Source organism: Ictalurus furcatus, chromosome 11 (genome assembly GCF_023375685.1).
Source record: "Ictalurus furcatus strain D&B chromosome 11, Billie_1.0, whole genome shotgun sequence".
Classification (NCBI taxonomy): Eukaryota; Metazoa; Chordata; class Actinopteri; order Siluriformes; family Ictaluridae; genus Ictalurus; species Ictalurus furcatus.
The window spans coordinates 13,354,596-13,370,942 of NC_071265.1; the positions used below are offsets into that span (position 1 = coordinate 13,354,596).

At 40.2% G+C, this 16,347-nt stretch overlaps 2 protein-coding genes across 2 annotated transcripts; both read left to right on the plus strand.

Moving 5' to 3' along the window:
* Positions 1 to 914: 914 nt before the first annotated feature.
* Positions 915 to 1,880, plus strand: LOC128615202 (odorant receptor 131-2-like). Its single transcript, XM_053637085.1, has one exon. It carries the CDS (start codon positions 915 to 917, stop codon positions 1,854 to 1,856), a length of 942 nt encoding a protein of 313 aa, XP_053493060.1. The 3' UTR covers positions 1,857 to 1,880.
* A 6,487-nt stretch (positions 1,881 to 8,367) lies between these two features.
* Positions 8,368 to 9,685, plus strand: LOC128615182 (odorant receptor 131-2-like). The gene has a single exon (XM_053637055.1). It carries the CDS (start codon positions 8,738 to 8,740, stop codon positions 9,683 to 9,685), a length of 948 nt encoding a protein of 315 aa, XP_053493030.1. The 5' UTR covers positions 8,368 to 8,737.
* Positions 9,686 to 16,347: the final 6,662 nt, after the last annotated feature.

Genomic DNA, 16,347 nt, shown 5'->3' on the forward strand with positions numbered 1-16,347 from the left:
TTTGTTTTCTGTTGAGTTTATGGCCGATCCCCATTGCCAACTGTCACCTGCCATAGAAAGTGTGGACGTGCTATTTCATGCAGTGTTCTGGCCATAATTGTTGACTGTGGTACATCTATTCTTGCAGCCACTATTCTACCTATAAAATCTGCTCACTTGTTCAATGCTCTAATTCTGTAATTAGCTACATTTTTTATTTATATATAATGGCTATACCTTCAGTTTTCTTTGTCAGATGTGAAAGATATAATAATTCATTAAAACGATAAGAACTTGACTAGACAGAATTGATTACCTAATATTTTGCAGCAATAACTCTGACAACATCAACATTTTTGGAGTAATTTTCTGGTATACTTCTTCATGAGTATTTTTCTCTTGTGCTAGTCACACATATGTTAAACCATCTTTTTAAATACTTTGTACAGTCCCATAGGCTTTATGATCAGATCCTGTGACTTCATACTACATTCTTAATATAAACTACTGGTTTACATCTAAGCAATTTGTCCTGTTAACAGGCACTAACAGCAATCATGTCAGCCAAAACTAGAATAGACTATTAGTCTGTACGCAAAGAATGGTTCAATCTTCGAAGGTGACTGCACTTTCTTACATGTGCACACCTCTATATTCCCCTGATGATGATGCATTATAAAACAGTGAGCTGAAGATACCAGTCCTTGTAACAAGCAGACAGCTTCCCACTGGCTAATGAAATAAAAAGGATATGGAGTGGAACTACTAATGTTATACAAGCTTGTTTCTAAAAGGTACAATGATTATTGCATCTTCTATCCTAGAAATACTTAGCAAATTAATTAATATTTTACTAATTAAAATATTTACTAATTAATATTTAAATATTTTATACCCCTGTTTTTCAGGAATATTGTCTTCTTAAGAACGTTGTGATGAACATAACAGACCAACTTAGAATTCCAGACAATTATCAGGAAGCTTTTGCAAAAAATATTGTTATTGTTTCTCTTGCTATAATCATTATTTTCATAAATGGAATGTTAGTGGTCACTTTCTTCTGCAACTCTGTATTTCATAGTGAGTCCAGATACATTTTATACATTAACCTTGTAATAAATGACATCCTCATGATCTGCATATCAGTGACTTTGTATGTATTGACTTATGCATGGCCTTACATAAATGTTTCTGTTTGTTGTACACTATTAGCAATAGCATCAACTACTTATATGAACACTCCTTTGAATTTGGCTGGCATGGCAGTAGAACGTTACATTGCTATCTGTAAACCACTGCATCATAAACAGATCTGCACTGTGAAAAGTACCTATATGTTAATATGTTTGCTATGGGGAACTGGAACTATCCCTGCAATGATAGACATCATCATTATCACTGCAATGCAGCCCAATACTTTTTTTAATTCTCTCACATTCTGCCAACCGATTATTGTGTACAACACAGCTTATCATGCACAAAAGACCATTGTTACACAGGCTATTTATATGTCTGTTGTGTGGATAACTTTAATCTATACTTACTTTAAAGTTCTTTTTATAGCCAAAGTTGCCTCATCTAGCCATCATCAAAATTCAGCTAAGAAGGCCCGAAATACAATCCTGTTGCATGGTTGTCAGTTACTCCTCTGCATGATGTCATATGTAACACCTGTGTTGGATATGCTGTTAATTCCTTTTTTTCCAACTCATCGTACTAAGATCACCTTCTTTAACTATCTGCTTACAAACATTTTACCTAGACTCCTGAGTCCTCTAATTTATGGAATTCGAGATCAAAAGTTTGTGAGACTTATTAAAGGCTACTTTTCCTGTAACATGGTCCTTGTAAAGGTTAGATTATCACATATGTGGTAGATCTGATCTGGATATAAAAATAATAATAATAATGCATCAATATCTGTAATAAAGTACATGACTATTTAGTTGGCTGGTGGAACAGAACAGTTTTTAAATAAATGAGTAAAAGGAGAATGGATGAACAGTGTTAGCGACTGAATTCTTTCTGTTGTGCTTTTAACAAGCCAATTGTGAATTATAATTGTTTTATAATTGTTTTACTGTTGCAGTACACAACTAAAAGACTTAAAAAGTTAATGGGTATTGCTACATATTTATACAACATTTTACCATCTTCATATCAATTTGAATTTATATATTGAAGAAGCCATCGGGATAATAAGTTTATTAAATAATACATTCAGGCTTGACTTCAGTTTACTGTCCAATTGGACCTGTATGAAATTTGGGAATTTGGACAATGTGATATTTTTTCGGTGTTGGCTGTACTCTAATACTTCAGATTGTATTCATCCATAATTTGTTTCTTATTGTTATTGTGACCTCAGTATTATAAAGTTCTATGTGGCATTTGGTCAAAAATTAGTTAAAAACATAAAATGTGTCACTGAAGAATACTTTATTTTTCTGTGATGCTATGTTTTTGTTTTGTTTGTTTGGTTGGTTTTTTGTTTGTTTTTTTGCATCTCCAAATTGACATATACATGTGGTTTAATAAGGTTATATCTTCTAGTCATATATCATCATTGAGGATAAACATAGGGTGAATACAATACAGGCAGTTTGACAATAAATATCCACAATCTGTTTACTCTCTGACAGAAAATAACAGACCTGAAGCCTCACTATGGCGAGGTAATGTTTTATCTGTGGATGTTTAACATATGTCTATACATCTTCTATAAACAAACATATAACCAAAGATAACAGCAAAAAGACACAACAGATTTCAATACATAGTCTTTTTTTCCCCAAAAAGTAAACCCTGTTGGTGCTACAGTACCATTGTCAAATGGCCGTCAGAGAGAATATTGCTTAGAAAATATTAGCTAATTAAATAAAATTACAAAGAATGTAACAGAAAGTCATTAAAGTCAGCAACAGTTTGTTATTGTAAAAATAACATCTAGTCACATGACATGGTCATGTGAAATTTTCACCAGTTTTCAGATGAAATTTTCGCCAGTTACCTCAGCATTGACGATTTTGTTTACTTGAACACATGGGATGGAAATGTCTGGGTTATGCATGTAACCCTTTTCCCTGAGCAGAGAACGAGACATTGCATGAGCTTCATGCTATAGGAAATGCCCTCGCGCATGACCAGTATCTGAAGTCTGTGTAAAATCATGCCTGTAAACCATGTCATCAGCTTGTCTTTGTCTGAAGCGCAGGCGCAATTTTACAAGCATACTCCAGTATGACAAAGCTAAGCAACATTTCATTCCCTTCTCAGGGAACAGGGTTACATGCATAACCCAGATGTTCCCTTTCAAAGGGAATTCAACGTTTTGTGAGCATCACACTGTGGGAACAAGTATACCCACTCCATCATATTTAGGGTATGGCCTGTCACAGAGGCTCCATCAATAGGTGCGTGGCTTGCCAAAATAGAGGCCACATCAACCCTAACTGTAGAAGGAGCCAACCTTGTTGAGAAACATTGTAAGAACTCCAGGGCTGTAGCCATTGTTTACAGTTTACTGGGTCTCACTGACCTTCCTAGCCTTTAACATGGTTTCTACAACCTCGGTTGAGAGACAAGCATCTATGAGATGGTGCCCCTCAGGGGCCAGAGTCAAATTTTCCATAGTTCTGGCCGAGGGTGATAGATCAACTGTCTGGCTTGAGACAATAGAGAGAACCATATACGATCTGTAACATATATGAGAAACCCATATATGAGCAATACCGAATGAATGTGTGCAGCATAGACCACCCTGCCATGGCACACACATCTTGTAAGGGTACCCCTTAGATAAAGCCTATGAGGAACCGACCCCCCTAGTGGAATGAGACCCTATACCCAGAGGTGTAGTGAGACCATGCACCTCATAAGCAATATCACCAGCTGGGCAGCAGACCTAGGCGCTTATGAATAATCCCGCCTAGGATATAGGGAGGCCTTGGCTAATCCAGAGGCAAAGTCAAGGCAAGAAGGGGAAACAGAAATGTCAGGGGCATCCAAAAGAGCTACCTTTAGGGTCTGAAGCTTCTCTGAAGCTGACTCCAAGGACTCAAATGGGGCACCTGACAGAGCTTCCTGGACCACAGAAGGTCCCAAGAAGGTATGCATGGTCTGCAGATGGGCCTCAGCTGTCTGGCATCATGCATAAACCTTGAAGTTGGAGGATGTTGCCCCACATAAGCTCCATCAGTAGGGGCGTGGCACAGCTATTGCACAGTTACTGGGTCTCACTGGTGTTCCTCACACCATGATTTAAAAAAAAAGTTGTCACTTAAATGCATACAATTTTCTCATGGATGGTGCTCTAGCATTTAACATGGTCTCTTTAGCTGGTGCCCCTCAGGGGTCAGACTCAGTTTCCATAGTTCCAGTGAGGGTGATAAATCAATCCTCTGGCTTGAGACAATAGATCCCTGCAAACGGGAATCTTCCAGGAATTGCCGTCCAGCAGAGATATTATCTCCAAGAGCCATATTTGAGCTGGCCAATTCAAGCACAGTTCGAGCTGGCGAACTCTCGCTAGAGCCTGTGTCTACCATGGCATCCAGCCCTGACTCTTTTTCTTTCTTTGCTGTGGGAGGATTGAGGACAAACTATAGCAAGCAGCGTGTTGTCTCCTCGGAGACGAACATGTCCACTTCCGCTCGGCCAAACCTCCGCCATATGGACTTACCCACTTGAAGATGAAGCCTCCAATCCCCGTAAATCAGTCCCTGCCTCGACAGGATGTCTGCCCCCACATTCCGGTTTCCCGGAATGTTCATTGCATTCACTGACAGCACTTCCCCCTTGGCAGTGAAGAATTAGTTTAGCCTCCCTGAACAGGGGGCATGAACATAATCCTCCCTGGTGTTTGACAAGACCACCTCTGTATTTTCTAAGACATGGTAACATCTCAACTGAGGAGAAGAATTTCAGTGCTAGAAGAGGATAGAAATGCCCTCATTGTATTCGAATCCCATATAACCCCTAGAAAAGTTGCTGTCGACTGGAGAAGCAACTTTCCCTGAGGTTCAACCTAAGCCCCAAGCTCCTAACATGGGCAAGAACAACATCTCGATGTTGAATCATCAACTTTCTGGACCTGTCATATCTAAAATGACTAGGTTGCTGAATTTCCTCTAGTTACTCAAACAATACTCCTCAATTTACTGATCAAAATGAAGCCATGAACAAGATAAATGAGAGAAGCAAAAATCCAGTTTATTGTTCAAAAAACAACATGAGATCCCCTTGTGAGACGTCCCAAAAGTGATCTAAATCTAAGCACAGAATCAGTGCCCTATTTATACAGTCTTATCTTTAGGTTATGCCCAATTATCTCATTCTTTTGGAATCCCAATATGCTTTATTAACGTCTTTTTTTCTGATTCCCCTTAAAAACTACTTCTTGGATTTTAAAATACCATTAGAACAAACTTTTCTCGTTCTAAAATAACCTTAAAACACATTTTCAGCCATTGGATATCCCATTATCTTCATGTTTTTCTTCTGGGTATTTTAAACATTTTACAAGACCCTTACTGCCATTCCCACTTCCGGTAATCGAGCTGTGCGCATCTCATCGCCTATTGTCCTGAACAATTTGGATATTTTCATCACTTCTTCATTATGGGTGAGATATATTTTTATTATTGCTCAATGTTACACATATTTCTTTTCTAATTCTGTTTGTTCATATGTTTTTTGGTGCTTCTTAGACATTCTATGAGTATATGTGTGTGTGTTTCTCTTGAACATTTTTGTCAGTGTGTGGGTGTGGGTGTTTTTCTCTCAAAACATCGTATGAGTGTGTTTTTCAACTTTATGCTTTTTCCATGTCATGTATTGATACCTGTTTCCTATATTCTTTGCATGTGCTTGTACATGTATTTATATGAATATATTTTAAGTGTTACCACTACTGTTTTATCTAATTTTCATTCTTTCTCTCTGATCTCTGTCTAGCTGATCAATGCCCACCTGCAGATGGACTTTCTCTCTCTCGGCTGCTCAATCTCACAGGCTTGGGTGAATATATACGCCATCAAGTGGCTTATTTGGCCATTGATGTTACAGTTTTGCTGGAATGTCTCTGCCCTTCACCTGTACCCACAGGGTTTCCTTATTCTCCCGCTTATCGTATCATTCCATCGGTGACCTATGTTCATTCTTCCACTCAAACTGAAGCTCAACGTTCTCTTATAACTTCTGTGGAGGGCCTGTTTATTCTTTTCTCTGATGATGATAGTAGCTTTGCTTCAAACACATTATATGACCTCCAGTGGCAACCTGTGAATCTCTGGTGAACTCCATCCCCAAGAGGGTTAAGGCAGTGCTGGAAAATAATGGTGGCCACACAAAATATTGACACTTTGGACCCAATTTGGACATTTTCACTTAGGTGTGTACTCACTTTTGTTGCCAGTAGTTTAGACATTAATGGCTGTGTGTTGAGTTACTTTGAGGGGACAGCAAATTTACACTGTTATACAAGCTGTACACTCACTACTTTACATTGTAGCAAAGTGTCATTTCTTCAGTGTTGTCAGATTAAAAGATATAATCAAATATTTACAAAAATGTGAGAGGTGTGTATATATATATATCATACTGTGGGGATGTTTTTCAGCGGCAGGAACTGGGAGACTAGTCAGGATCGAAGGAAAGATGAATGCAGCAATGTACAGAGAAATCCTTGATGAAAACCTGCTCCAGAGCGCTCTGGACCTCAGACTGGGGCAAAAGTTCATCTTCCATCGGGACAGTGACCCTAAGCACACAGCCAAGATAACAAAGGAGTGGCTACAGGACAACTCTATGAATGTACTTGAATGGCCCAGCAAGAGCCCAGACTTATACTTATGTACATGTGCTTTTTTTTTTTGTTTTTTATTTTTAATAAATTTGCAAAGATTTCAAACAAACTTCTTTCATGTTGTCATTATGGGGTATTGTTTATAGAATTTTGAGGAAAATAATGAATTTAATCCATTTTGGAATAAGGCTGTAACATAACAAAATGTGGGAAAAGTGAAGCGCTGTGAATACTTTCCGGATGCACTGTAAATTAGCTGGTAGAATTTTGTCTGAACTCATTTCAAATGTTGTTTTCAAAAATTAAAAGATTTTTTTTTCAGGCACTATATTACTTATGAAATTGTGATACTACTCCAAGTGCTCTGTGCTGAGCATGAGAATCACTCAAACTCACCACACAGAACATGAGATGCAATAAAGTAATTTTCTGTAAATTGAAAATGAGCTTCATATTCTTTTTGTTCCACTCTGATGAGAGCCACAGCATGCACTGAAAAGCATTTAATGAAAGAATGCATCTCTTGACCTGCATTCAAGTGTGCATTTGCAAACTTCCTGTTTGCATTTGGCTTATCTATTTGCATCATGCAACAACCCCTTTTCATTAAAATGGCCCCCAAGAAAACACATACCCATGTATACAAACCCCACAAAATGTAAATGACTTTAATGCATAATCAAACTTTAATTCCTTCTATTGCCAAATTCAATAATGCTTTAATAACTTTGCCATACACTCACATGAGTTAACCAGTTCTTCTATTTTCTTTTTTCATTTCTGTTTCGTGCACCTGATCTATGTGATCTCTTAGCAAACTTGCATGAATGAAAGTATTGAATAGCACGAGATCCCCTTCATATAAGGAAATGTGTGTAAATTTAAAAATAATTTTACAAAATAATAATTTATATTAATCATATTATTTATATTAATTGAGTCACAATATTCATGAGTTTTAAACAATGTATAGGCCTACATTTTTGACCATCATAGTTTAATCAAATTTACATTTTTTCAGATGTTTTTATTTTGCATGATAGTGCTACTAAACATAACTGGGCCCAAACCCTGCCTGAGCCTTTGACAGCTTCCCTGGCTGTCCCACCCTGATGGATAACAGAGCTCCTTTATGGTTCACATCAACAGCTGAACACTGATCTGCCAGCTAGCAGCCACTTCTACATAGTAACAGTCAGAATTTATAGCTACAGCTATAAATTCAGCCACAAGTATTTCCATGTATTTTCCTGTAAACCCTATCTGATTGGTCTCGCCTCTGTTCACTGAAGATGTGCTCACATGCTCTGTTCTGACAGTCTGGTCTCTAACACAAACACTGTGCTTTTTTCTGCATTGCTGCCATCTGCCATCTACATCACTGAAGTTCACATCAATGAAATATCCTGTTCCTCTGGAAACTTCATGTACTACCTGAACTTTACTGCACCCTACTGTTATTACTGAAGTATACTGCAGTTACTCCCTTACTTATTCAAAATATATTCAATATACAAAATATGAACATGCAAAGGTACAGGTATTCCTATTAAAGTGGCCAATGAGTGTACATACTATGTGTGTGTGTGTGTGTGTGTGTGTGTCCTAAAATATTTTAAGATGAATCAGGTGTAAAAGCTAACATTGTCCATAGGGACAGCTTTCCATTCAGTATAGTGACTTGGGAAATTCCACCCCACAGATCCCTATTTAACACTCTCTTAAACTATATAAACTTCTGTTTCTCAGTGAACCTTTACAACCAGCTAGCTTAAATACATCTTGCACAGGCAAAGTAATCTATCTTGTAGTCTTTAAACCTATCCATAACTGTTCATTGATGAACCAGTGTTGGTTTTAATTTTGTGGATTAGTAAACAGCATCTTGTTAAGTTACTTCATTATCTTTAAGGCCTTCACAGTGATTAAAAGGTTCTGAAGTGTTTTCAGAAAATGAACTTCTCAGAGAATGGCGCCAGAAGTCCGGAAAGCTTTGAGGAATTTTTCAGCAAAATATTAGTAAGCGTTTTTCTTGGATTTATCATAATTTGTATCAATGGATCACTTGTTTTCACCTTCTTCAAAAGCTCAGTTTTCTATAACAATCCAAGATATGTTTTATACATACATTTGGTTATCAATGACATGATTATGGTTGGTGTCTCTGTGACTCTCCTTGTATTGGCATATACATGGAACAATGTACGCATTTCATTCTGTTGTGTATTACTAATCATAGCTTCAGCCACTCAGAAGAACACACCACTAATCTTGGCTGCTATGGCAATTGAGCGTTATATTGCCATCTGTAAACCTTTGCATCATTCTCAGATCTGTACATTACATAGAACTTTTATTCTTAATGTTTTGATATGGGGAGTTGGACTTATTCCTCCACTGACAGACTTTGTTATTTCTGCCATCCTATTTCCTTTGTTCATTTATAACACTGTAACTGTCTGCTCTTCATCATTTCTGTACAACACTGTTCATCATGATCAGAGAAAGCAAGCTACAGAGGCAATTTACATGTCCTTTGTGTGGATCGTTCTTGTCTACACTTATTGTAGGGTGCTGATTGCAGCCAGAAAGATGTCAAGTGACAAGGAATCTACTAAAAAAGCCAAGCGAACAATCCTTTTGCATGGAGTACAGCAATTGCTCTGTATGTTGTCCTTTACCCCTCCTGTGCTAGACTTTGTTTTTGTTCGTATTTTGCCTACTCAATGGAGAAAGATCAGTTTTTATGCATACTTGATAACAAACATTGTGCCACGCCTGCTCAGTCCACTAATTTATGGTATGCGAGATCAGACATTTGTCAAACATTTGAATAGAAATTTCTCATTCAGAGTATTAATTTTAAAAGTAGAATCTGACAAAAACATAGTCATAAAATAATATCTTGTTTGTTCCTTAAAATCTTCAACATGGAAAGAAAATAAAACATGCGAAAAAAACCGACACTAGAATTAAGGCAAATCCTTTTGTTACAAGGGGTTACATTTGCATATGTCAATAACATAGAAAAGAAAAAGTAACTAAAAGATAAATGCAATACATGGATATAAACATGAAAAGTGGGGTGGACAAGCATCTCACAGAAGTATCTATACCGTTTGGCTAGAAGGAATTTATTTAATTTATTTCTGTTTGTCCACAGGTATTTGGGAGAATAATGCTTGCTTGGCATAATGGCATACATTATAAATAATGAATGTATCTGATTTTCAAGTATGTGTAATTCTTATTTTGCTTGCACTTTAACCCTTAAATGCATACATGTTTCGCCAATCATGTTTACATATTCGGCTCGTTAGTGACCCGGAGTTTTATATCTAACGCGGATGGATCTCTAAACTGCCCCAGTAGTATAAAATTGTCCTAATCTGTTATTAACAATTACAAAATACTAAAATACAGCATATTTCATTATATTTTGACATTTTATTTATCAATAAGCACATAAAAATATATACACCATTAAAATTACGCATTTATAATTCACACACTAAAATAATGAAAGTTTTGTAGCATTTACATTCAATCATTTCAGTCACCATAACAAAATTAAAATCATTACAATATTTAACATTTTTGTAATTAAAGTAATTTTATCATGTTGGATTTATCATAAAACTTGCCTCAGGTGTTGTCACTGCTTGCAGGACTACCAGACTGATCAAATCTAAAACTTTTCTAACTAGACAAATTTGTTGCTAGCCAGGGGAGGCACAACTAAGTTATAGATAGCTCCTAAAGTGCCATGCAAAGTACATTATCTTTCCTTATGCTCTTCTCATATCATGTTCAAGCAAACTGCAAGTCATGTAGACATTTACACACCTTTTTTTCCTTATCAGCATCAGATGATGTTACTGTTTCAGTTTTAACCCATTTACTGGTATAAATAAACACAAAAATCAGCATGTATCTGTTTTTTCTCACACTGCCTGTGTATGGCATTTGGCAGAATTGACAGCTGTCAGCCACAATTATTTCCGTGTATTTTTCTGTAAAGCCTGTATGATTGGTCTTGCCTCCATTCACTGAAGATATAAAATTACAACACCGCCATCTTCTTTTACTGAAGTTCAGTTACGCAGTCAATTCAATTCAATTCAATTTTATTTGTATACGCTTTTAACAATGGACATTGTCTCAAAGCAGCTTTACAGAAACATATAAACACAGGATACAGGTTTTAAGTATGTGAATTTATCCCTATTGAGCAACCCCAAGGCCATGGTAGCAACAGTAGTCCCAGCAACCACAGCGAGAATGTCCATGTGGAATTGAGGTCCAAAACCATTTCCATGGTACTTCAAGCAGTACCACCATAATTCTAAAATATATGTTTGGTACAAAAACAGGACAATATATTCTGGCAAAAAACCTGCAGGCCTCTGTCAGACAGCTGAAGACGAAGACAATTTTCACCTTCCAGCATGACAAGAACCCAAAGCCAAGTCAACAATGGGACAGCTTTAGAAGAAGGATATCAACATTGTAGAATGGCCCACAGAGCCCAGATCTAAAGTATCTTAATCTTATTGAAAACCTGTGGAATGACTTGAAGAGGGCTGTGCACAGATGATCCCCTCACAATTTGATAGATCTTGAGCAATTTTGCAAGGATGAGTGGAATAAAATTGCCAAATCAAGATGGGCTATCACTCTCCACTCCTCTCCAGCAATAGCTGGTGTGTGGTGGGCGTTCTAGCACTCCTTAGTACTGACACCTGGTTTCTGGGATTGAAGGGGTCGACCAGAGTCTGGACGAGAGACTCCCCTCCGCCTACTCTCTAGTCAAGGGAGGCCTGCTTTACCACTGGACAAGCCGCAGAGGGGAAATCATGGACCTTTTGGTAGTCCCCAAGACAAGAACCCAAACACTGATGCACCTGGCCCATGCCCATCAGCTCGGGGGCTACCTGGGGCTGGAAACACCCTAGAAAAGCTGAAGGACCGCTTTGTCTGGCCAGGGATGGACGCAGAGTTCCGGGGCTTCTGCCAACAATGCCCCCAGTGCCAATGTACGGCCCGGAGGAAGCCCCCACTGGCGCCCCGTATCTCGCTTCCCATCATAGGCATCCCCTTTGAGATGATTGGCATGGACCTCGTTGGGCCGCTTCCAAAATCCGCCCGGGGTCATGAATACTAGTCATCGTGGACTACGCCACCAGGCACCCTGAGATGGTTCACTATGTAAAGCCACCTCCTGCATCATTGCTAAAGAGATGGTCCTCCTGTTCAGCCATGTGGGGATCCCGAAAGACATACTGATAGACCAAGATACGCCTTTTGTGTCAAAACTAAAGTCTGATCTGTGTCGGCTTTTGCAGGTAAAACACCTGAAAGCGTCTGTCTACCACCCACAAACTGATGGGCTTGTCGAACAGTTTAACCAAGCCCTGAAGTGGATGCTGCACCAGGTGGTAGACAAGGAAGGGAGGAACTGGAAACTCCTCCTGCCCTACGTCCTCTTCGCTGTCTGGGAGTGCCCCCAAGCATCCACGGGCTTTACACCCTTCGAGCTCCTCTTTGGACGGCAACCTTGAGGACTACTGAACGTGGCATGGGAAGCGTGGGAAGAACAGCCCTCCCCGTTCTGCTCGGTCATTGACTACATACAGGAGATGCAGGAGAAGATCAACCGAGTGGCCCCGATCATCCAGGAACACATGAGATCCGCCCAGGAGGAACAGAAAAGAGTGTACAACTGCACAGCGCAACCATGGGAGTTCCAGCCTGGCGATCAGGTACTCCTACTAGTGCCAAACAGCTCCTGTAAGTTCCTAGCCTGGTGGCAAGGCCCATATACAGTCCTCGAGAGGAAGGGCACCGTGAACTATCACCTGCAGCAGCCCAGTAGTCAAGCGGAGACAAAAACATATCACGTAAACCTGCTGAATAAGTGGGTGGAGCCGGCACCCGTATTGTTTGTGTTCACTGCTCGAGACACAGATCACAACGAGGGCACCTTGGTCCAGCAAGGGGAAGACCTCACCCCCACACAAAGACAGGCGTTAAAGGAGTTGGTGGGCCAGTTCACCAATGTCTTTTCTACCTCCCCAGAAATGACACAGCTGGTCCAACCTTGAGATCAAGACCCGTCCGGGAGTAGTGGTAAGACAGCGACCCTATCGGGTCCTGGAGGCCCACCATAAGGCTATCGATGAGGAAGTCGACTGTATGCTGCGGGACAACATCATAGAGGAATCTAAGAGCCCTTGGTCCAGCCGCATCGTGGTAATTCCGAAGCCTGACAGAAGTATGCACTTCTGCAATGACTTCTTGAAGCTGAACCAGGTCTCAGAGTTTGACAGCTATCCCCTCCCCCGAGTGCATGACCTAGTGGAGCGATTGGGGAGAGCCCAGTTCATATCCACCTTGGACCTGACAAAAGGTTACTGGCAAGCAGCGCTGGCCCCAGAGGCAAGACCGAAGGCATCCTTCAGCATGGCAAACAACCACTGGCTGTACCGGGTTATCCCCTTCGGGATACACGGAGCGCCTGCAACGTTCCAGCAGCTGATGGACATTGTCCTGTGACCCCATCGTAAATTCACAGCCACCTACCTGGACGATGTGGTCATCCACTCCTCCACTTGGTCAGATCACCTATTCCACTTGGGGGAGGTCCTGAAGGAGCTCCGGAAGGCTGGACTGACAGCCATCTCCAAAAAGTGCCACCTGGGGCTGATCAAGGCACAGTACCTAGGTACTGAGGCAGTGAAGGACTACCCCTGGCCTACGTCAAAGAAACAGGTACATGCCTTCTTGGGGTTGGCGGGGTATTACCACAGGTTTGTGCCTAATTTCTCCTCTGTAGCCTCCCCCCTCTCAGATCTCACGAAGAAGGGCCAGCCGGACCGGGTGAAGTGGTCTGCAGAGGCAGAGTGGGTGTTCCGAGCCCTAAAAGAGGCTCTCACCAGTGCCCTAGTACTGCGGAAGCCGGACTTCACCCTCCCATTCACAGTACACACCGATGCATCCGAGACCGAGCTGGGCGCTGAGCTCCCGCAGACCTTCAACGGAGAAAAGCAATAGAGTGGGCCATCAAGGAGCTGCGCTACTACCTGTCCGGTCGGTACTTCATTCTGGTGACAGACCACGCTCCACTGCAGTGGATGGCCAAGGCCAAATACACTAACGCCAGGGTAATGCCATGGTTCCTTTCATTGCAGGACTTCTCTTCTCATGTGCAACACAGAGCGGGAGCCCAACATGACAACCAGATGGCCTCTCATGACGTGATGCACTGTGGGCCCTACACACAGTGGCAGTAGGCTTGGAGCTGGGGGGATTGGGTACTGTGGCAACAGGCTGGCGACTGGCGCACAAAAAGGAAAGAGAGCTCCTCCCGTGACTGCTGTTATGGTGCTGAAGTGACAGCTCTGCTTCAGCACCACCAATGTTTTGATCATAGAATTTTTATTGGAAATTTGCCTTTTACATCTTATAACACCCCACCCAACAGCCCCAACAAAACAATCACACCCAAAACCAAAAGAAAAGGGAAACAAAAAACAATAACAAACAAGCAGGGAAACAAACAAACAAAAAATATTAAAAAATAAAAAATAAAAATAAATAAATAAATAAATAAAATAAAATAAAATGAAAAATAAAAAAATGGAAAGATGATTAATATGTACCATCTACCTCTCCTCAATCCACCTCCAGGGTGCATACATCATTGACGTAGGTAATAAATTGTTTCCATTTTCCCAAGAATGAGTCACCCCTGCCTCTGATGTTATACTTGATTTTTTCAAGTCTTAAAAAGAAGATTAAATCTTTAAGCCAGACTGATATAGAGGGGGGTTGTGGAGAGGTCCAAGACAGCAATATTCTGCGCTGAGCAGGTAACGATGCAAAAGCCACAACACTAGCTTGTTTATGGTTCAGAGGCTGATGCTGAGATGGAACACCAAAGATGGTAATTAAAGGACAGACATCCAATTTGATTTTAAGAACGTCGGACATAGTTTTGAAGAAAGAATTCCAAAAGTTCTGCAGTTTGGGACAGAGTGCAAACATATGACTGAGGTTACAAGGCGAAAGTTTGCATTTTTCACACATGTCAGGAACATTGGGATATATTTTAGACAGTTTACTCCTAGAGAGGTGAGCTCTGTGGACCACCTTAAATTGTATGAAACTAAGTCTAGCACAGGACGTGGTGGTACATATATTATCTAATGCTGTGCCCCAGTAATCATCCTCAAGCTCCAGGCCCAATTCCTCCTCCCAAGCACTAATAGTTTTGATATTGTAAGAATCGTCCTGTGACCAGATCGTTCCATATATCCGTGAAATAATGCCACCCTTATGAGGATTCAGCTTGAACACCTCTTCCCATGCAGACTTTGCAGGTAAGGAGGGAAAACCAGCGAATAGGGAGGAGACACAATGCCTAATTTGAAAGAAACGGAATAGGTGAGACGGAGGCAGGCTGAATGATGAGGATAATTCAGAAAAGTTTGCAAACACATAATTAATGAAAAGATCCTCAAAGCATTTCAGACCCTTCTTTTCCCACAAACAGAATGTGGAATCTATAAAGGAGGGGGGGAAAGAGGTGGTTATTATATATTGGCACCATGGTTGATTCCGAGATGGATTTAAAATGACGGCGAAATTGAACATTTTTAGAGAGGTACATACTATTGGATTATCCATGTATTGTGAAAGGGGTATAGGAAGGGAGGAGAACACCATAGGAGGGAGGGAGGTTGAAATACAAGACTTTGCTTCTAAGTGGCACCATGGAAGAGAGGGGGCCTGCACCCAGAGCACCAATTTCTGAATATTAGCTGCCCAATAGTAATACATGAAATTGGGCAAGGAGAGGCCACCACTTAGTCATCTCTTTTGAAGTGAAAATTTGGAAACCTTGGGAGTTGTTCCTGCCCATATAAAAGAGGAGATTAATTGGTCTATATTCTTGAAGAAAGATTTGGGTAAAAACAAAGGGATGGACTGGAAAAGGTAGAGGAATTTTGGAAGAATGTTCATTTTTACCGTGTTTATTCTACCAAGAGAGGATAGTGGTAGAGCTGACCATCTTTGAAAGGCTGACTTCATGTATGAAATTAAGGGTGTAAAATTCGCTGCCATTTATGCAGAATAGGAACGGGTGACCTTAACTCCGATATATTTGAATTTTGAATCCTCCAAATGAAAAGGTATTTCAGTCTGTTTTATTTTTTGGCCAGATTGGTTTATGGCGAAGCATTCACTCTTTTGTAGGTTCAGTTTATACCTGGAAAATTTCCCAATGTCATTGAATATGCGTATAATCTCTGGAATAGATGCAATTGGATCTGTAACATAAAGTAGTAAGTCTTCAACATATAGGGCTAGTCTATATTCAATTCCTTTGCGAATTATACCCTTAAATACAGTAAGAGTTCTAAGCGTTATCGAGAGAGGCTCAATTGCTATGGCACAAAGTAAGGGAGACAGAGGACATCCCTGGCGCGTATCCCGTGACAAAGTAAAATAGTCAGATTTAGCATCGTTGGTACATATGGAAGCTTGCGGTTCCACATTTA